At 39.2% G+C, this 21,919-nt stretch overlaps 1 protein-coding gene across 6 annotated transcripts in view; it reads right to left on the bottom strand.

The window, feature by feature from the left end:
- Nucleotides 1–2,858: 2,858 nt before the first annotated feature.
- The window catches only part of Slc25a30 (solute carrier family 25 member 30), a 29,685-nt gene continuing 10,624 nt past the window's right edge, over nt 2,859–21,919 (bottom strand). For 4 of the 6 annotated variants that reach the window (XM_047553954.1, XM_047553949.1, XM_047553950.1 and 1 more), the window contains exons 2-10: nt 18,719–18,838; nt 17,182–17,329; nt 13,432–13,526; nt 12,521–12,606; nt 10,194–10,289; nt 9,144–9,268; nt 7,045–7,183; nt 5,972–6,052; nt 2,859–4,583 (exon numbers count right to left, since the gene is read on the bottom strand). In XM_047553954.1, coding sequence (XP_047409910.1) covers nt 4,542–4,583; nt 5,972–6,052; nt 7,045–7,183; nt 9,144–9,268; nt 10,194–10,289; nt 12,521–12,606; nt 13,432–13,526; nt 17,182–17,329; nt 18,719–18,782 — 876 coding nt within the window. In that variant the 5' untranslated portion in view covers nt 18,783–18,838 and the 3' untranslated portion in view covers nt 2,859–4,541. The remainder of the gene's footprint in view (nt 4,584–5,971; nt 6,053–7,044; nt 7,184–9,143; nt 9,269–10,193; nt 10,290–12,520; nt 12,607–13,431; nt 13,527–17,181; nt 17,330–18,718; nt 18,839–21,919) is intronic. The other 2 variants (XM_047553952.1, XM_047553953.1) reach the window with 1 other exon arrangement.

Raw genomic sequence — 21,919 nt, forward strand, 5'->3', positions numbered from 1 at the left:
ATACATATGTCCACATGTATATCACATGTATATATATACACATATTGTATATATACATATATATACATATTGTATATATACACACACACACAATGGAATATTAGTCATAAAGAAGAATGAAATTATAGTATTTGCTGCTAAATGGATGGAACTGGAGATTATCATGCTAAGTGAAATAAACCAATCCCCAAACCCAAAGGCTGAAAGTTCTGATATGTGGATGCTTACACACAATGGGAAGGGGGAGGGAAGAATAGAAGTTCATTGGATTAGACAAAGGGGAATGAAGGGAAGGGAGGCTGAATGGGATAGGAAACACAGTAGAATGAATTGGACATAATTTTCCTATGTTCATGTATGAATACATGACCAGTGTAACTCCACATCATGTACACCCACAGGAATAGGATCCTAATTAGAATAAGTTATACTCCATGTAGGTATGATATGTTAAAATATACTCTACTGTTATGTATATCTAAAAAGAATCTATAAAAAATAAATCAATAAAAATTTAGTTGTTTCCTACCCTAGGCATATGTTTTAATTTGGAAATGTGTTTAAATGATGGTCCCCAGCTACTTTGATCAATGGGTTGTAGTCAGATCTCCTTGTATCTGTTTGATTTTTTGTTGATGTTATGTATTTTAAACAATGGATATTGTTGGGAAAGCCTTTTTAACTATATAACTTAAGCATAATGCATGCAGTATCTCTCCCTACTTGAACTTTATACTCCTACTTTGTTTTCCAAGTTTTTGCTCTTGGTATTCTCAATTCCATCAATTGCATCTAGCTTATGAGAAAGATTACTATAGCAGCTTTGTCTTGAATTCCCCTGCTTTGCTCCAGAATGAATCTGCTTATAATCTGCCAAAAATTTACCGTCACATTTTCCCAGCTGTCAGTTTAAAAATACATACCCTGGCTTTAAAGCCAAATGTGTCCAACAGGTGCCATCATGCAAGTGAGAGTCCCCCTGTTCACAGGCATTTGAGGCACACCAGCAGGCAGCTGTTCTGACCTTCACATGCAGTTAACCACGTAAGGCCATATCATCCAATGACTTAAATGGGAGAACAAGGACAAGGTCTCAAGCTGGAAATGTGGTTCAATGGCAGAGTGCCTGCCTGGCATGCATGAGGCCCTGGGCTCCATTCCCAGCACTGCAAAAATCATCCCTCTTTTAGGGCAATGAGACTATTCTGTATAATACCCCAGGAGTGGATACCCATGTCCAAACCCATAGAACATACAAAACCAAAATGGACTTTGGGTACTAACGATGTGTTCATGTAGGTTTATCAGTTCTAACAAACATACGCCTCTGGTGTGGGATGTTGAGAATGCAGGACACAGAGGACAAAAAAGAATTTCTGGACCTTCCACTCAGTTTTGCTATGGACCTAAAAAATAAAGTCTACTAAGAAAAAAAAAGTTTCCCCCTTTTGACCCATTCCAGTGTTTCAATAAACTGCTGCTTAATCCAAATATTAAGAAGACAGGCACCTAGAGAATACTTTTAAGTAAAAAAGTAATGAACCGAGTTCACGTTTATCCACTGGTTATTTTCTGCCAACCGGGTGTCCTTGCTGGGTCCACAGCTGATCAAGAAGCCTACTCCTGCTTCTAGCAACACCCAATGTTGGAAGACAGACTGAGGGAACTTGACAGTTCACGATGGTGACGTCAGTCACATTGGTGTTATGAATGTCCTGGCTGTTGACCTGCCAAACCAGCCTCAGGATCAAGTTCGCTGGCCTCTACTGAGCTGTAGGACATTTCATACAATGGTGGGGGCAGGGATGTTCCATGCAGGTACCAGGCACTGAGTAAGATGAACTCTCAAGACGATCTCTCAACTTCTCCAGCAGAGAGAAATGTCCTTAGCCACTGTTTCTTCCCCAGCCTTTTGGATTCTCTATAGTGTACCTTTGTTTAAATGTTTCTAATTATCTGAAATAACCACAAATCATTTTGTTATTATATGTCACTCTAATTTATTAAATAAATGAAACAACATTTACACTACATTCCAACTACATTTAAATAAAGAGCTTTAGATATAGATACTTGTGAAGTATGTACTCTTTGTATAATGTACACTATTTCCAGCACATGAATAAATATGAACAGGAGCCATTTTTATATGATGGATCAGCAACATTTAGCATCAATTACACAAGTCCATAAACTAACAAACAAAAACATATTCTTCAACTTGGTTATAAAAACTAGAAATTCTTTTGCCATATGTAAACAACCTCTAAGGGGCGGGGACTAGTGGTCACACCCCTGAAAACAAGGGGACCAAGTTTCCCAGTTCCTTAAGTTGTTTCTTGGTTAGAAGCTTCAACAACTGCATTAACTTTAATAATTAACACAAAGCAAGCTTAAAAAAAAAAAAAAAAGCAGGTTAAGATCCTGTTCTATAAGGCACTTAATAAACCCACACTATATTTCTATCTTATACGTGAGGTTTGAATTTCCTTTCACCCTGGTATGGACACGTATATAATTTGGATAATAATGACAAATTGTCTGACATTCACTCTATATGGTTTTCAAAACAACTTCTATTTTAGATATTTTATGTATACGTTAAAAAATAAAATGTTTCCTACATTCAAAGAGAATGGTTCTGAAAAAGCAATCCTTTCAACTCAAAGAACTCAAAAGTGAAAGTCTCTCTACAGAAGTCTATCACATTAATGGAATGTCTGCTAAGGAGAAAAAAATCTCCAACATGGTTCATTCAGTGCCTGGCAACAGGAATTCAGAGGTTCTCTGCTGCCATCAAGTGACAGCAAGGGGGATGTGGCCTTTCATTTTGGTCTAGGCAGTCAATACCTATAAGCCATCAATGACCCTTCTTTCTTTCTTTTTTTTTTTTTTTTTTATTTTTTATAATGCCTTTGTCTTCCAAACTTTTACTTTTGGAAATAAAATTCTGTTTCACAAAATCTTTTCCAAAGGGAACACTAATAAAATTGACAAGGTGAAAATGGCCTAGAGGAAAAATTGCCTGATCCTTAAAGAAAACCTGTATTTCCTCTCTCCCAAGGCGCCCTGGGGCTAGACAAACTGGGAATCTATCTGGCACATTCTATAGAAATGGCCCGCCCTGCAGCCCAAGTTAGAATTTACAGTGGTTCCTAAAGGGTGGATCTACTTTAAAAATAAGATGAAGAAAAGAAGGAAGGAGAACGATTTATCACAGCATTAAAAAAAGAAAAGAGAAAAAAGGAAAATATCATATACCTTTTATTGGAAATGAGATAAACAGGTGCACTAAAGAAACTGTTTTGGGCTTAGTAGCAGCACACTTGCCTAGCATGCCTGGGCCCTGGGTTCAATCCCCAGCAGCACCAAAAAAAAAAAAAAAAAAAAAAAAAAAAAAAAAATTAAAAAATTTCAAACAAGTATTTTATATCCAAACTAACTAGGAAGTCCAAGAAAGGAAACATTTTAACAAATATGACAGGACGTAAAAGTTAGAAATCCAGAAAAATCAACCCAATTCACTAGCAACATTTTGTTAAGAAAAACCTTCATTTACAATGTTCTTCCTTTAACAAAGGGCTTTACTCACTGTTACTGTGAGAAGCCTGTGGTAACAAAACTTTCTTCACATCCACAGACTGTTTAGAGATTATAGCTGACAACATAATGTAAACATACTTCCCTTCAGGTCACATAAAACACCTGCTCTTCTTTTCTTCATTTGACCCCAACATCATTAGAGGTCATTATCCCCGTTTTCTAGGTTGGGAAATAATAAATTTTGCCAAAAATCATAGAGTGAATTACTAACATTACCTAAAACAGAAGGCAAGCACTTGAAAACATCTCCCACCCACAGACTTGTAACCTTGGAAGCCAACACATCACCCCACTGTGAAGTTAGGTATTAATACACTGTAACAATTCCTCACAAAGGTCAAGTCTTCAATGACTTAAAATCACTTATTATAAGTGAAAGATTCTGAAAAGACAGAAGATTATAAAGCAGTGCAATATTCCAAGGATCTATTTCCTGCCCTGTCTATACCTGGGGTTAACAAGTACAGGTCTCCACACATGAAATGTCTTCAGCTGACAAGAAGTCAAAGCTCCCAGCACTTTGGGAACAACAGCACTGTCTTGGAGGCTCCACTGCATCATTTCCATGAGCTGTTTTAAAGCAGGCTGATATCTGTAGTTATAAGCTGAGAGGCATCAGGAGCTGCTCTACCTGAAGAAAAAACAGTTCACGGTACCTGGTTTTCTTGCAAATTTTCTTTGTACATTATCTTTGATGTCAAAGGGCACTTCAGTGATAAGGACTAGTGTGTGGGTGTTACAGTGTAGGCCATTAAATGCTGATGAAGAGCATCCGATGCCAACAGCAGCGATCTGAACCGCCCTCGCCTTCTTCATCTGTTGCTCCCATCCCAGAATCTGTGATGAGCCCAGCAGTGAGAAGCAGAGTGAGACACAGGAAGCTCTACTGTTGCAGAAGTCAGCGTTTACAGACAGATGTCACGTGCAGCCTTCATTTGTCACAAGTCCAATTTCTTCAGCTGTTCATATGTCACAAAGAACTGTAGTGATGGGTTAAGGCTGCCAAAAAAATGTCCTCTTACCAACTCCAGTTAGTAAAAACAGACTCATAACTCACACACCTGCTAATAAGTAGGTATGGGCAGACCTGTGGCTGGACTTGTTAGGTTATGAGGAGCTACTTCCTTAACCATCTCCCCCAAAAGCCTGCCTAGAAAGTTAACTTGGAACAGAAAGTCACTGCTGAGTGACAGAGATTTGCAAATCCCCTGCTTCAGCCTCTTCTGAAATGACACCCACACTGACTAGCTTTTGTTGTTTTGTGTGTAACTGTGTGATTCTGATCTGTATGAAGACTTTCTGGAACAGGAAACTTCTTTGTGAAAGACAGAGGCAGTTAGCGATCCCTGGGAAGCTGTCCTCCAGGCGTCTTGCAGGCAGCCTTTCTTGTGAGGAAGGAGCAGACAAAGAGAAGTAAGAGAATGGCAAAACCCAACACTTCTGCTTATTCATTCTGTCTTTTCATGTCGACTGAACTGTTACTCAGTTATAGTTTAGACATGTGTCCCAGAATCTCATGTGTGAGACAATGCAAGAACATTCAGAGGTGAAATGTTCAGATTATGAGGGTTGCGGCCTAACAGGTGGATTGATCCACTGATGTGAATTAACTGGGCAGTAACTACAGGCAGGTAGGGTGCCACTGGAGGTGGTAGGTCACTAGGGGCCTGCCTCTGGGGTTTACCTTTTGTCCCTGTAAGCAGAACTCTCTCTGTGCTTCCTTGTTGCCGTGTCCTGAGCTGCTTTCCTCTGCCATTGCCCTTCTGCCTCATCCTGAGCCCAGAGCAATGGAGTCAGCCACCTATGGCCCAAAACCTTAGAAACTGTGAGCCCCAAATAAGCTTTCTCTCCACTATGTTGTTCCTGTTGGGTCTTTCAGTCACAGTGATAAGAAAGTCAACTAAAACACACTCCTTTCCTGCCTCCTACTTTAGCAAAAAGGAATAATGCAGATCAGTCAAACAATTCAAGAGTAGATTCCTGTTATCTCCAGGATAACAGCCTCTGCAATAAGCATTTTTAGATCTTGTTGCCAACTGTACCTTTCCCCAGGGCAGTTGCTATAAACTCAACCCTTGTCTCTCTCTGAAATCATACATGCCCTTAGATTCTGGAGCAAAATGAGATGAGAAATTTTACTGATACCATTACCCTTCAATAACACCATTATTAAACTAAGCTCCATAGTATTTAGCACAGAGACTGAGTAGAAACTAAAAAAGAAACTGAGTAGCTATTTCTCTGAATGAGAGGAACTCAAAAAGGGTAAGAACCTATTTCTAAATTGTAATTAATAATATGACAGTTTATATAAGCAATATTCTATGCCTCTGTCTTTTTTCAGATCTACTACAACAGAGAAGGATACGATGATATTCCAAGGACCAAGTCTCAACCAATTTGGCCAAAACCCTTTATATAGAGCAAAAAAGCCTTCATTCTTCCATGTCTGTTAAAAAAAAGAAAGAAAGAAAAACAGAGTTAACGTCCAACTTTCCATTATGTCAAAAGCATTAAGAGTGGACAGTTATGTAATTTTCTTAAAAATTAGATCCTAGGCCTGGTGGTGTGACTCAGTGGTAAAGCACTTACCTAGCATGTGCAAGGCCCTAGGTTCAATCCCCAGCTCCACAAAAAATAAAATCCTGTGTGGAAAGACTGTTATAACCTTTGCCCTCTCTTTGTTCTACAAAGGCTTTTGCCTAGGACAAATGACCCCAAGCAAAGGGCTGAATAAATCCTACACAAAGCAAATAGTAGTAAGATCATGCCAGAGAATGAGACCCACAAAAGTAGTCCTTCATCTTTGGCTGCTGACAAGTGACTGGATAGACAGCTGAAAAGTTTCAAGTACTCATGAACAGTAGGCCCAGTTATTTAAGCTGAGAATTACAGTAAGATTGATGTGTTTATTTGAGAGAGAGAGATGTCTGGATGAGGGACATTCATTCCAGTTTGATTTCTATGTGCTAGACACAAAAGAAGAAGGTATTTTGGAAGGAGACACAAAAAATATTACTATTTTATTACCCTTCATAGCAGAGTGGAGGTATATAGAAAATGAGCTTTTCCTTTCAAATATTCATTTAGATTTTGTATTTATAATAGTTTACCGCGGTGTGGGAAAAGTGGGGTGCCATATGTGTATCTAAAGGCTGTATAGCATTATTCATCTTAGTTTTAATAGCTGTCAAAATTGTTACTTCATATATACATATATATATGCACATACACACTTCTTATATACATATATACACACATATGTATATATACAAAAATGTATTTGTATTTCATATATATACACAAATATATTTAGATAAATATATATTTGTGTGTATATATATATATATATATATATACATACATGCACATACACACAAAAATATATATGTGTTTAGCACACAAAAAAATTCTCAACCTTGCACATTCATCCATTCTCACCTGTAACAAGCAATCCAGGGTACCCGTGTAGCCAGAGCATCTGCCGTCTCTAAAGGCTCTCTGATTCATCATACGGGTTCTTACAACATCAACAGGGTTTGAGGCCAGGGCCCCCACCAGACCACAGGTGAAGCTTGAGCTATGTAAATTTCATTGGGAAGAAAACCCGAAAAGTTAGCCACCACTCAGCATACAGAAACACCATCAAAGACAGGAAATGACCTCATCCCCAAACTAAAGTGACATGTGATGACATGAAATATATCAAATATAAGGCCCATATCTAGAAAGCTAGACAAACTTCTTAAATACCAGCACTGATTTTATTTGCTTATAAACTCCAGCCACAGCTAAGAGTACTCTGAGGTTCTGCAAAGTCCAAGAATCACAGAAACATGGAGGAACATGATCCAAGGATGAACTATTTCATCTATTTATCTGGTAAGTGGCACTGGAGTAATTCTAGCCAGATCATATTCATATTATTCATGCAGATCAAAGAACAAGATCTCCTTACTGGAATAACCAAAGTAAGGTTCTGCTAGACTTGCACTCTCATAAGACTACCATAGACCACACTAGGTATTATTCAGCTGAACTGTGTTTAGCCTAAAGCTGTCTCTGCACATAACTAACTGTAACTTACCTGTAAACAATGTGCAAACTAATGTGAGAGTCTACTCTTAACAAGTAGCCAAGTCTCAGCCAAAGATTCAGTCAGTCATAAACTGAAAGTTGCCGAAATATGTCCAAATATGGTCTATGCAGAACTGCAGTCAATCAGGTTATTTCTGTACAGATGTTCCTCAATTTATGATGGTGCCCTGTTCTAATAAACCCATCAATAGTTGGAGAAATTATAAGTAAAAAATGTACTTAATGCACCTAACTTGCTGAACATCATAGCTAAACCTAGTCTACTTTAAATATGTTCCAAATACTTACATTAACCTGCACTTGGGGCAAATTGCCTAATTAAAAGCCTACTTTATAATAAAGGGTTGAATCTCTCATATAATTTACTCAATTCTGTACTGAATGGCTGTATAGGAACACTTTCTCCCCATTGTGAAGCTGAAAAAGCCTAAACAGACCTATTTTTATTATGCCATTTCTATTTCTCTGGCTATAAATGTTGCCTGCACACATTGTGAAAAAGAGCTCTCTGAACCACTTTTGGTCGGAGTGATACCTGGTTCACGAACCTTTTTCTGCTCAAAAACTATGTTAAAGGTTTACTTGTCTGAGGTTTTCCTTTCAAAAATATTGGTCAATTCAGAGAAGGTTTCTAAACCTCAGCACTAATCACACTTTGGCCCAGGTCATTCTTCTTTATGGAGCCTGTCCTGTACACACTATGATTAGCTGCATGGGGAAGCTCTCATCCACCAGAAGCCAGCTGTGCTCCCCCTGGTGGTCACAATCAGATCAGTCTCCAGGCTTTGCCGAAAGTCCCTGTCAGGGCAGTCACCCCTACTACCACTGAAGTATTAAATAGGCTAAAATACATTTATATAATGTAATAATGTGAAGCTATTAAAAATAAATTAAGTCTGCTAGAACTGACATGGAAAGACATGTGGACTGTACTGTTAAATTTTAATGAGCAAATATGAAGGGCTGGGGGTAAAGCTCAGTGGTAGAGCACTTGCCTGGTGCATTAGAGGCCCTGAGTTTGATCCCAAGAATGAGGTACATGTAATATACTTTTGTAGACATACTGCATTTATATAGAGATAGGTACACATCAAACTGTTAACAACAACAGTTGCCTATACATAGGGATAAGAACTTATACTCCGTCCTGCTTGATTTCTGTGTCACATATATATATTTTTTTAAGTCGTCAATGGACCTTTATTTTATTTATCCATTTATATGTGGTACTGAGAATCGAACCCAGTGCCTCACACATGCCAGGCAAGTGCTCTACCACTGAGCCACAACCCCAGCCCCAGATTTCTGTGTTACATATTTTCAAATGTGAAAATATAATATTTTTATAATAAACTTTCTCTAAAGTAACTATAAATTTATATAAGATTGCCACCCTAAACTGCATACCTAAATATTAATTTTTTTAAACACCATAAACATACAGGAAGTGGGTATACACAGTGTCTCCCATCAGGCCTGAGAGAATCAAATGCTTCTTGGTAATGTCATAGACTGGTAGCTCCACACCAACAACAATAGCAGCCCTCTGAGCTGTAAGGGACACACCCTGTGTAAAAATAATAATAAAATGATTCGGATAGCAAGCCACAGAATGCAAATGTGCAAAGTTCTACTCTACAAGCCATAACCACTTTCATGTGATCCTACTGTCAACAGAAAAGTGAAATGACAGAGTGAAAAGACCACAGAGCTAGCACTCAAAAGTTACAAGTTCTAATTCTGACTCTGGCACCATCTGCATGATCTTGGGCCGGACCCTGGCCAGGACAGTCACCTCTCAGAGCCTCCAGTTCCCTTGTCATACTGAGAGATCATACTAGGTGACATTTAGGGTCTCTTCTGTGAACTGACAAGCCATTAGAATACTAGGAAACAGTTCTCCACACTTGCCTAATACCCAGACTTCACATAATGGTCTTGAAACCATATTGCTCTGGTGGAACTGGATCCTAGATACTTCTCCAAAAGGATTTTTTTTTTTTTGGGGGGGGGGGGGTACTGGAATTGAACTCAGGGGCACTTAACCACCGAGCCACATTCCCAGTCCTATTTTGTATTTTATTTAGAGACAGGGTCTCACTGAGTTGCTCAGCACCTCACCATTGCTGAGGCTGGGTTTTAACTCATGATTCCCTCTTGCCTCAACCTCCCAAGCACCTGGAATTACAGGTGTGCACCACCGCACCTGGCTTCCATAAGGATTTAAACAACAAAAAGCAAACACGTGCTCGATCTTCACAAAACTTCTTACATGTCAATTATTCAAAAGGTATTTTAAAATCATGACATATTCTTTATATTCCCATTTTACAGATAAGGAAATAAAGAAGATCATAGCTTCAAGGGCAGAAGATGCCAGTCTTCTGTTTTTCCTTTCTGCCACTTGCATTAAAATAAAATAATGGGAATAGGACAAATTTTAAAAAGGAAAAAGGTAAGAACTAAGTCAGCTGGATGTTCTTTAAGCTTACCTTCCACAGTCCTCTCGTACCTTCCTGCTGGTAAATGTTGATGAAGTTGCCTATCATTCCACCTTGAATATTACTGTTTTGTGCTTGCATTCGTATCTAGAGATAATTTTAAAGACCAATAAGTGAAGGAAAATAGCACATTCTCCCTACCATCACCCTTGTATGCCTCTGAAAATTATTCAATTTCATGCTTAATACCTTAAAAAATATATAAATATTACTGCAATGCTGCTCAAAATGTTCTCAGTAGAACTAAGAACATTCTTGGGAACTCTGGAATCTCCAAAAGGCACCTAGAGAGTCCAGGGAGTTCTACATATAGCATTTCATTAACGTCTCAAAAAATTAATTTTTTTAAAAGTCTTTTGAGAAGGACAGAAAATAGCATATTTCCCAATAGGTGACTAAGCAGGAAAGAAAGTGATGGCAATGCTAAAGATTTAATATAATTAATAAAAGTTATTCATGCTGCAAGAAGAACAGTAAGCATAGGTCTTAAAATGCTCCAAGTCACTACTATTTCCAACCTGCTGAACCAAAAGATATGCAGGCAAGCTGGCCACATGATGACCACATGATACTGTTAGACTCTGTTACACTTGAACTTACTAGTGAACTTCAAAAGGCCATGTGATCCACATGACCCAAGATTCCACCATAAATGTCATGTCTGATGTAGCTCTTTGCCTTCTTTAAAATGAAAAGGGATTTCTCACTAAAAAAAAAGTAGTTACTCATATTTGTTTAGGGAAACATATTACCACTAACTTCTAAAGGAAATTGTTAATTGCCACATTAACATGGCAAAGTAAACCAAAATTCAGGAAGTGCCTTTCTCCTAAGCCCTAAGATATGTTTAAGAAATCAGTAAGAGTATAGAAATTCTTCTGTAGCTCTCTTACCCCAAAAGAAGGGAAAAGGGCCTTGTATTTTTCTTCACACATACTGTCCTTCACTATAGCATATGTACCCAACATGTGGTATACTCAAAAAGCTGCATACAGCTCTGATGCTTCTTAGAATCCTCTATTAGTTTGAAGTCTGAGAGTAGGAACCTTCTCTTATTCATTTGGGAAGCCAAGCATGTAGTCTTTGTTAAATAGAATGTTTGTTAAATATGGGGATGAGGGAAGAATAACTCAAGGGGGTTCAGAAAGTAACGCATGCTTGGGTTTTTATTTTATTTAATTAGTTATACACTTGCCTTATTCCAAAAAGGGTTTAAGGATGCTGTGTCCCTAGTCATTATGGTTTAAATATGGGGTGTCCCCCAAAAGTTCATGTGTGAGATAATGAAAACAAGTTCAGAGGTGAAATAATTGGGTTATGAGAGTCTGGACCTAATCAGTGGATTAATCCAATGAAGGATTAACTGGGTGGTAACTGTAGATAGGAAGGGTGTGGCTGTAAGAGGTGGGACACTGGGGGTAGGGGAACCACGCCTTTGAGGCTTATATTTTGTTCCTGATAAGGAGAACTCTTTCTCTGTGCTTCCTGTTGCCATGACCTGAGCTGCTTTCCTCTGCTGAACTCTTCTGCTATGATTTTCTGCCTCACCTTGAGCCCAGAGCTACAGTCAGCTGTCTACAGACTGAAATCTCTGAAATTGTGAGCCCCAAATTAACTTTCCCTCCTCTCTGTTGTTCTTGTCAGGTCTTTGGGTCACAGTGACAAAAAAGTTGACTAAAATACTAGTATTCTCAGTAAGGTCATCTAATATGCTACATCTCATGACAGTAAGTAAATATATTCGATTGTATTTCTTAAAACAAACTAAAAGGTAAGAAAACGCATTCAGAAATAGTTATTAATGAGTAGCTTAGATTTGAAGCCCATTTTTCTTTTCTTTCTTTTTTTTTGTACAGGGGATTAAACCCAGGGATGCTCTACTACTGAGCTAAGTCCCCAGACCTTTTTATATTTTTATTTTGAGACAGGGTTCATCTAGTTGCTGAAGCTGGCCTCAAACCTGTGATCTTCCTGCCTCACTCTCCCCAGTTGCTGAGATTACAGGCCTGGGCCACCCCACCCGGTTAGCCCATCCATTTTTAATGAACCAATAAGACAAGGGAGGTTTTCTATGAAAAAAGAAATGAGATATATCCATCCAAGTCTAAAACTTTTTTCCTGCTCAGTCACCAAGATCCTTGTCTCCAAAATAAGCTCTACTCTTGAGCACATCTGTATCAATGGGAAATGCACTTAGTGGATATTTAGTCTTTATGACATTTACAATATAAATGGATTTACAGATATACAGAATTTTATATTCACAGATTTTCATTATCTAACAGAATGTCCTCTCAGATGTAACTAGTACAGCTTACTTTCAGAACATCAGTTGGATTAGCAATGGATGAAGATATGACACCAGAGAGAATTCCACATATGACATTGATCAGTAGGGTTTCATCTGTAAACAAAGACATATTATTTGACTTTCCATATATACAGAGTTCTTCCTGTAAGTAACCCAAATAAGTGAAACTCATTTACACATGACTTGTTCACCTTAAGATAAATTTATGCCTTACGAATCAACTCATTTTAAAAGCAATTCTGCTAGCTATTTCTTAGTATCTAAAAAGAAAGTTTGAATGATCATGCAAAGTGAGTTACCATCTACAAATTTAGTTGTGTGTGTAAATTCAGACCATCATTATTAAGATGAGGCACATCTGTTAGACAAATACAAAAAGACACATTCCTATGAAGTAACATGGAGATTTGTTTGGCACAGACAGTTTTTAAGGGACATGGTTGTGTATTTTAGTTTGAAATATGCCAAAGTACTTTCGTATACCAGTGCCTGGGGCTTATCCCTTTTTATCGCAGAGAGGGAAGGAGGGAGGGGGGGAAAGAGAGAGAGAAAGATAGACAGACAGAGAATTCTGTGGATTAAAATAAAGTCATGGAACCAATTGGCCATGGAGTATTAGAACTCAGAGTTTTTAACACTAGAACTATATTCAATATTATCCTGAAAAATGACTGACAAATCCTATGATTTTAGAAAATTTTAAGCTGGATTAAATGGTAACAACATGACTCTAGTCTAGGCATTTTGGAAATGAGGACAACTAATTAAAACGTTTATAGAGATGGTTCCTTGTAAGTATTGCTTCTCTCAATTCAGCTGGTACCTGACGTGACATAGCACAATTCTTTCCAAAACCACTTAATAAAAAGATCAAAAACCCACGGCTGGCCCCAGGTGAAAAACAGAGTCCTCACTCACCTTCTGGGCGTTCAACAAACAATCTCTTCAAGCTCTGGTAAGTGCCTATCTTGATGGTGCCATAGGAAGCCTGGCGTAGCATGGCGGGGGCAATCCTGTCAAACCAACAGGCAAGGGGATGAAGACAACCCAAAGGTCACCTGATATCCTCAAGGAGAACCACATGTAGAGGCACACCCAAAATACACTAAAATGGATTTCTTAAAAGTCAAGATCCAACGAAAATAAAAGTCAATTCAGTAAAATTTGTGCCAATTACTAGTCAGTTCATCCGATGGAAGTTTGGCCCCTCATATTTAACCTCAATGAAAATGTAAGTGGAGATCATTTGCCCATTTGCATTAAAATGCAAGGGCTTTCCTTTCTGGATACAAAGTGCTTGAGAAAACTGGCCAGAGGGAGGTGTACCATAAGCACCTGTAATTTTGCTACTGTAGCTCTAGAGCTCATCTCCTAATTCCTTGGGGATCCTGTGTAAGTTATTTCCTCTCCCTAAAAGTTTTCCCATCACTGTACTAAAACAAGTTCAAGGCATAATCAGGAAAATAAGTCGCGTTCCCTGCATCCTACATACCTCCCACAATCCTCCCTGCCACATCCACTCTGTGGTATGTACACTGGCCAACTCTTTTTCTGTACTTCCCACTTCCTTCCTGAATTGCAACCTGCACTCCATCCTCCCTCCCCAAGGCAACCAACTGAAAACTTTATTACTAAATTAAATAGTGCTTTTCAAGTAGGGTCCCTACAGCCACAGCAATATTTGCTCCTGGCCGCCCCTGGTCCTATTAGAGCTCTCTCCTCCCTGACCTGCTGGAGCACTACCTCTCCCACTTCTTTTCTTATTCTACAGCAACCTACGGGGCAGGGTCCTCTATAATCCTATCTTGTCTTCTCTCTCCTTATTTCACACACACTCTGGATGAGCTCATTTACTGCCCTGGCTTCACCTACCATCTGAAGACTGATGACTCCTGAATCTGTGTTTCCAAAGACTGAGCCAAAGACAATTCCAACTGCTTCCTACATTCTCAGTTTAGATGTCCAACATTCACCTCCAGATCAAATGTCCCACATGGAACTAATTATCTTCCTTTTCCAAACAACTGGTTCTCCCTTCCGTTTCCTAGACCAGAGAATGGAACCTCCAGCTATGCGCTAGTCAAATCAAGTCATTAGCCTTGTCCTTCTTCACTTCCCCTCTCCTATATGGAGAGCTCATGTATGAGGTCACACAATGCTATTAATCCTACACCCTAAATAGTTTTCTAGCCTACCTTCTTTTGTAGTCCTGAGACCAGTACGTAGGCTCAGACTCTCATCTTCTCTGCTTCTTATGTGACAGTTCTATTTCTAAGGTTACCTATCTCTTAGTTCTTCCCCATGACAAAGGTGACTTTTACACTGGAAACCTGATCGTGCCAGTCCTCCTACTTAAAACCCTTCAGTGGTTTCTGTATGCCAGAGGTGAAGCAACTCAAATGCTTACAGCTATCAAGCAGATGCCATGCATGAGAGAAGCAGGCTCAGTCCAACCACCCACTGTCGGGGTTTCCGGGACCCCCAGCCTTGGGCACGGTCAAGATGGCACCTGGCGCTGAGCCAAAAGCGGCCAGCTATACAGTAAACAACCAGCGAATTCCAATGATTGGCTAGTTAACGATGTGATTAGAGCATGCCCCCCTCGTGTACCTATTCTATGCCTGCAGCTGTCCGCGCGTTTACCTCGTGTGCTCTCCCCTGATTGGTTGAAGTGTATATAAGCTTGATGGGTGGGGGAGTAGAGAAGAAGCTGAAGCTGAGAGTAGGAAGAAGCTGAGAGTAGGGAGAAGCTGAGAGTAGGAGGAGTAGAAGCGAGGAAGAAGAGTGCGAGCGAGGGCGTGAGCCGAGCGGGAGAAGCGGAGCGGCCGAAGCAGGCGTGAGCCGAGCAGGAGAAGCGGAGCGACCGGAGCAGGCGAGAGTTAAGCAGAGGGAAAGAGAGCGAGAGAAAGAAAAGAGAGAAGGGGATAGAAAAGAGGGAAAGAAAGGAAGACTGTGCACAATAAACTTCCAAAGCTTCAGACGTTTGTCATGTCTCTCTCTGTGGGCAGAGGGAACGCGATAACCCACAGCTACAGTATGTGAAGGTCAGAGGTTTTATAAACCAGAGAAAGCATCCTTAAGTGAATGAACGTGGGCTTGATGTTGATCTGTCTTGAGAAAATGGAATCCCAGGTTCTTACATGTAATTTCTCATTTTTAAAATATTGACTTAGCTAGGTACAGTGTTGCATGCCTATAAGCATAGTTACTTGAAAGGCTGAGGCAAGATGATTGCTTGAGCAAAGGAGCTCAAAACCAGCCTGGGCAACATAGAGAGAATCTGTCTTCTACTCCAAAAACAAATAAATAAAAGAATACTGGCTCAATTTATTTGAAAAACAAAAACAAAAACAAAAATAAAACCCTGGGGATTAATGGGTCCATGGAGTGGCTATGGGTCACTGGTTTGGGACCTGTGGTTGGCCTGGCAAGAAACTGTACATGTTCTGATCCCTCATTATCATTCCAGTTCCATCTCTTGCTACTCACCAGCTCCCACCCTGTAGGTATGCTGAATTACTTGCAGTTCCAGAAGGTACTATGCTCTCCTTTACATACTCTTGGAGCTATATGAATATAGTTCCCCTCTAACTTCACCTGGCTAACTCTTCTTGATCCTTCAAGGTCTGAGCCACTGTCTCCTAGGCTGAACAGCTTTCCTGAAAACCCCACTTTCTTCCCTGCAAGGTCTGGTGTTGATGCCCTCTCTCTGCCAGACTCCACTACTCACCAGACTCCCTTGCAATCCCATTTTCACATCTACAGCCCCCACTAAGTGGCACTTCATTAAGGACAGGGTGATTCTGCAGATCCTCATTTCCTCCCAGATCCCCGTTCACCCTTCTCTGTATCCTGAGAGGCTGATGCTTACAGACTACATTACCCAGGATCCCTTGCCTGCTGCCTTCCAGAGGGTGCAAACAGTAGGAGAGGCAGGAGAGGGGAGGGTTTCTTGCCCTCCCTGGGTACTACCAAGCATCCCTTGACAACTTCTGTCCTCTTGTTCAAAGCTCCAGCACTGGTGGGCTCAGATAGCTCTATTCCTGCCCTTGCCCCTTTGGTCCTAGGGTTGATAACAATTCCTCATTCTGCCAGTTTCCAGGTACCTCAATTTGTTTTCTTCCAGGTACTCTTCATTTGTTTTCCTCTGGTTTTGTTTTCTTAACCCTTGAACGGTCCCTTCACTTAAGACTCTTCATTTAAACTATGCAAATAAATTCTGTATCCTGTAAGAATTGACTGATGTAGACAGGACCTTGTCTTATACACTCTCTCACCCAGCACTTACAGAACACTCTCCATTAAATACTGAACAGTGTTTAACTAGTGGAAATTAGTTCAATGCAACTCTTAGCCATACATATACCACTTTCATGGTGGCAAAAAAAACTTGATAATTCAGAATAGTTATGGAAAAGGACTGTTCTTTCAAAGTATGAAAAAGAATACCAGATGCTACTGAATATAATAAAAACAGTTTCACCAAAACATATACTACGTAAATTATATACTTACAAAATACCATTGAAATTAAAAGTGAAAAGTCTACCATGCTAATTGATCTTCAAATACACCTCAAATCTTTACTTTTTCTCTATAAAGGCTTAGTCTTAGGTCTATCCATTTGATGGTCAACAGTGAAAAATAAACACACAAAAGTTTACTCACCCTGAATACAGAGCCTTCAGCCCTTCTTCTCTGCCTATTCTCACCAATGCATGCAACATTCCTCGATACCTAATTTCTTTAAAGTTGGCATCATTTTTCTGGCCTTGAATCTGAAGCCGTGTCTTGGTTACATCAATTGGAAATGTGCCTTGAAATGTTAAAGAAATATTTCACTTAATAAAAAAAAAAGTCCACTAAATAAAGTATCCATAGTGCTATATTACTAAGGAAACACTCAGACTATAATAGGAAGTAAGAAACATTAAGAAATGGGAGACATTGTGATCTTTCTTCTATTTTAAAAAAATTATGACACCAAAAGATTAACAAAACTAAAAAAATACACAAATGTATTTTACTTTCTTTACATTTTTATTCATACCTCATCTTACTCTACAAAGGGTCTGAGGAGACTGCATTGCTATAGAAAATAGATAAACAGAATTATTCACATAAACAAAAAAATTCACTTAATAACCAAAGTGACTATTCTGTATGTAAAAGCTAAAATTTGGCACAATGTGACTAAAGAGAGGTTTAAAAGAAGTTCATTTTTAAAATTTTTATTTTATTTTCATATTTTTTTTTAAATTCATTTAAAGGAATTTTTACTTAGAAAGGAGTGTTTAATAGTCTAAAATTAAATCTGATAACACAGGTAAAGATGTTTCATATAGTATCTTAACAGTTAATCCCAATATATAAAGCCCCTAACTCTGATTCACTGAATCAAGATTAATTTATTCAGTGAAATGAAACATTCACTGAAATTCATCAATTAAAAGTCCCCCAGTAAAGAGACCAGGCCATTGGGTGGGGGGTTAACATGTCACATAAGGCAACTGAGTAAATGAAGTGTCCAGTCCAGCACCAGTCACACAAGAGGTTCTCAATCCATGTGCTGAATGACCGATCCCAGAAAATAAACACAGGGACCAACAGGATCAGATGTGGAACCCAAATGATGATGTCACTGATAGAATACAGACAATGCACAACTAGGAAGTGACTGAATAAAGTCAATCTAATAAGTCAATCTCATTAGGCTCAGGGAAGACCCTTGAGCTTCCCAAATCTCTCTACTGCCAAATGGGTGAATTGTGGCAAAGTAGGGGAAAGGGCAAGGAAAACAGGAACAGACACAATCCAAACAGGATTCATAAAACTTCTGTCTGGCCGACAGGCTCAACTTTGTCCCCGCTGAACTCTGAACCCTAAACTGCTAATAAGTAACCCAAATGACTTATCTGTCTTTAAAACAAACCAAAAGGAGGCATTTTTAAAATCTGGGATTAGGGACTGGGGTTGTCGCTCAGTGGTAGACGCTTGCCTCGTATGTGGAGGCACTGGGTTCGATCACCAGCACCACCTAAAAATAAAGTAAAGGTATTATATGTCCATATACAATTATATTCTGGGATTAATGTTTCCTAAGTTCACGTTTTGCACTTGAGCAACATTCACATCAAACAACTAACGGCAATTCAAACACCATCCCACAAGTAGGCATGGTGACTTGGGGACACGCGCTCCTTACCACATTCAGCTGTGATGGAGGCCAGCCCTCCATAGACAAATGGCTTCCAGTTAAGGGCTGACATTCTCGCTGTCCCTTCTCCTTTGACTTATACAAACATCACCGTCAACAGGGTTCTTTCTGGGCACAAAAGGAAGAGGATGCAAAGTTGTAACTTCACACATAGGTAGCTTCTTTTCTCTCCCTGGGTTTTATCTTGAACTATCAGGGCTATCACCAACGTCCCCTGCAACAATCCCCAAGGTGAGCCTCACCTTAATAAAGCAAAGCACCCCTGTCTCCTAAGTCCAAGATTAGCAATTTCTAATCTCACTTCATCAGTGGCCCTAATTTTCACTCCAGCCTCAAGAAGTCATGTGCCAGGTTAATATATCTCAATGTGTGCATGTGCATCCAGTGCAGGGCAGGGGAGGCTGTTTGCTGAGTAGCCTTTTTTTAATCTTAGATCTGTTTGTCATGCAATAAATATTGGCTATTCATCTGCCACCATCTTAGTCAGTCCCTAAAGGGAGGCAGCACATCCCTAAGGTACCCTGGAACAGAAAAATGTTGCAAACCTGTGTCATATGGTAAAATGATAATTACTTAAAATTATAACCATCTACTTCTAGTGTACACTTGGTAAATGCCAGCTCAGTTCTCCTGGCTACATGATGTTACTAGCTGGGAGGCAGCGTGGCATAAAGGAATGAGGTAGACCCAGGACAGGGTCACATTCTTTTTTCCAGGGAAGCTCCTATTAACCTCTCAGTCTAGGTATTTTCTTCATCAACCGTTACCATCACAGTGGCCTACACAATTAAGGGTAGAGCACATATATTTATTCACCAAGATAAATCATATGCCTAGCTACAGGTCAACTGCTGGGATTAAATATTATATATGTGAAAGACACTCAATAGCTTCCTTCCCTTTATAGGTCCCTGCTCACAGTGGTATATATACTTACATGCCACAGCCTAGCTCCTGCACATTTGTGGTATGTTCCACAGTGGTATGTGAGCTGAGTTGGTAAAAGTGGCCTGGTACCCATTAACAGGAAACACAAAGTAATACATTTGTGCGTATATACTATCAACTCTAACTTTTGTCAGTTTAAAGTAAAATTGGCAAGTAATATGCTCCAAATTTTTGTTCTGCATGTATGTAGGAATTTCTCAAGTCCACATTCCCCAGAAGCCGACCACAAGCCCTTACCATCCAGAAGGTCAGTTCTCAGCAAGGCCAAGGTCAAGGCCACATGCCTGATTTACATAGAGGACCCTATGTAAATCTAATAATAGTTATTCCTCATTTAGGAATATTTAACACAGTAGTTACAAATGAGGGGGGTAGAAGGTTCATAAGCGTATAACTTGAAGTCATCATGCTTTCATGTATTTTCATGTAAAGAGCAAGCCCTGCCCCACAAAATTCCTCTTATCCCCCAATTATTCTTGGAAACACTTAATACTTGTACTTAACTAATTCTTAACTTCACTAAACTCATAACTAATATAACGATTAACATAATAAGTTACAGACTATAAGAACACACAAATAATAAATCTAATGCCTCATTTTTTTAATCTTCAACCCATTTTGGGGTTTTACTAACTGCCAAGTTAGAAAGCAAAACACTGATTATGTAACACTTGCATGTGGAATACCATAACAAAATGTCTTATGTAAATGATTTCACTGAAATCTCCCCAAAAGCTTGGATTTAGGAAAACAAATATACCACTCTCACACACAGACTATAAAACTCAGTTAGACCCAGGTGCTCTGCCTAAATCCACACAGCTGGCGGGGGCAGAACTGGCCTGATAACCCTGTGTTCTGACTCCAGATGCTGCATTCTTTCTGCCAAGGTCTCAGGCTCTACACTGTCACAAAAGAGTGAGAACATTTTAAAAATAAAGAACCCACAAGAGGGTTGTGATGGGTAAAGATATTCCATTAATTTTAATAAGGGCAAAAATACTGCTAAGCAGATACATCTTATAAACAGTATATATGTTATAAACAATAAAATGTGCTTCATTTCGGAGGAAAAAAATCAAAATATTCAGAAGATAGTCATTCTAAAAAGCAATATGTTTTTTCCAACAAACAGTATACAAAGATGCTGTTTGCATGATTTTTTTCCATGTTTTTTACTGAGATGAAAATCAAATAATATAAACAAACCTCCTTGAGGTAAATCAGTGAGTGGCACTTTAGGACATTCACAGGATCGTGCAAACACTACTCTAGAGTTTCAAAACTGTTTCATCATCTCACCAGGAAACCATTAAGCAGTTGCTCCTCTTCCCCTCTATCCCTACCTCCTAAACGATTTGTATTTCAGGGGATGAGACACCATGTATACATCAAGCACCTGGGGGCAACATGGGATTCCTTGGTAGTTCTGAACCTGCCTGCAGAGCTTCTTTCTCTTTTTTAATTTTTATTTTTTATTTTTACAGACTTCATTTTGATTCATTGTACACAAATGGGGTACAACTTTTCATTTCTATGGTTGTGCACAATGTAGATTCATGCCATTCACGAACAGGACAGCCAACCAGGAACTCACCGACTGAATAAGGATCACAGACACATAGCCCAAGCATCTGTGTTGCTACTGAAAATCAGCAAAGTAAATAAATGATAGCCAGTTATACCATGGGACATAGGAATCATTTAAATTCCTGTTTTAAGGAGTTAATTTTCTTTTTTTTCCCTCAGTTTCAAGAGTATGTATTAAATATTTGCTGATTGCTAGCACTCAGATTGGCAACCACATGTTGAAGAGTCCTTGAAGAGTCAGAGGTAAGTAGAGTTGCGGTGAGAAACAAAGCATTGTTTACTTAGTTGCCTCAGGCTCACTGCTGAGCCAATCAGTTGATAAAAAATATATATATAATGTATTAGTATGTAAAAGTTAGAAGGAATAAAGAGATCGAGGCAATGAGGACAGATCTTAAATATAAAGATGGCGAAACACAGATGGAAATCAGAATGGCATTAAAACATGGTGCCCATTCTGATGTCTAACTTGAGTTAATTTTCAGTGAAGAAATTACAGCTGCTTGTCATTTTCACTCATCTTACTTACAAATGATTTTCTTTCCCTACAAGGAATCCATATGTGCCATGTGGATGGACACACACGGATGCACACACATGTGCGCGCACACACACACACACACACAATAGCCTCCAAAAATTTATGGG

This window comes from Sciurus carolinensis, chromosome 5, assembly GCF_902686445.1.
Source record: "Sciurus carolinensis chromosome 5, mSciCar1.2, whole genome shotgun sequence".
NCBI lineage: Eukaryota > Metazoa > Chordata > Mammalia > Rodentia > Sciuridae > Sciurus > Sciurus carolinensis.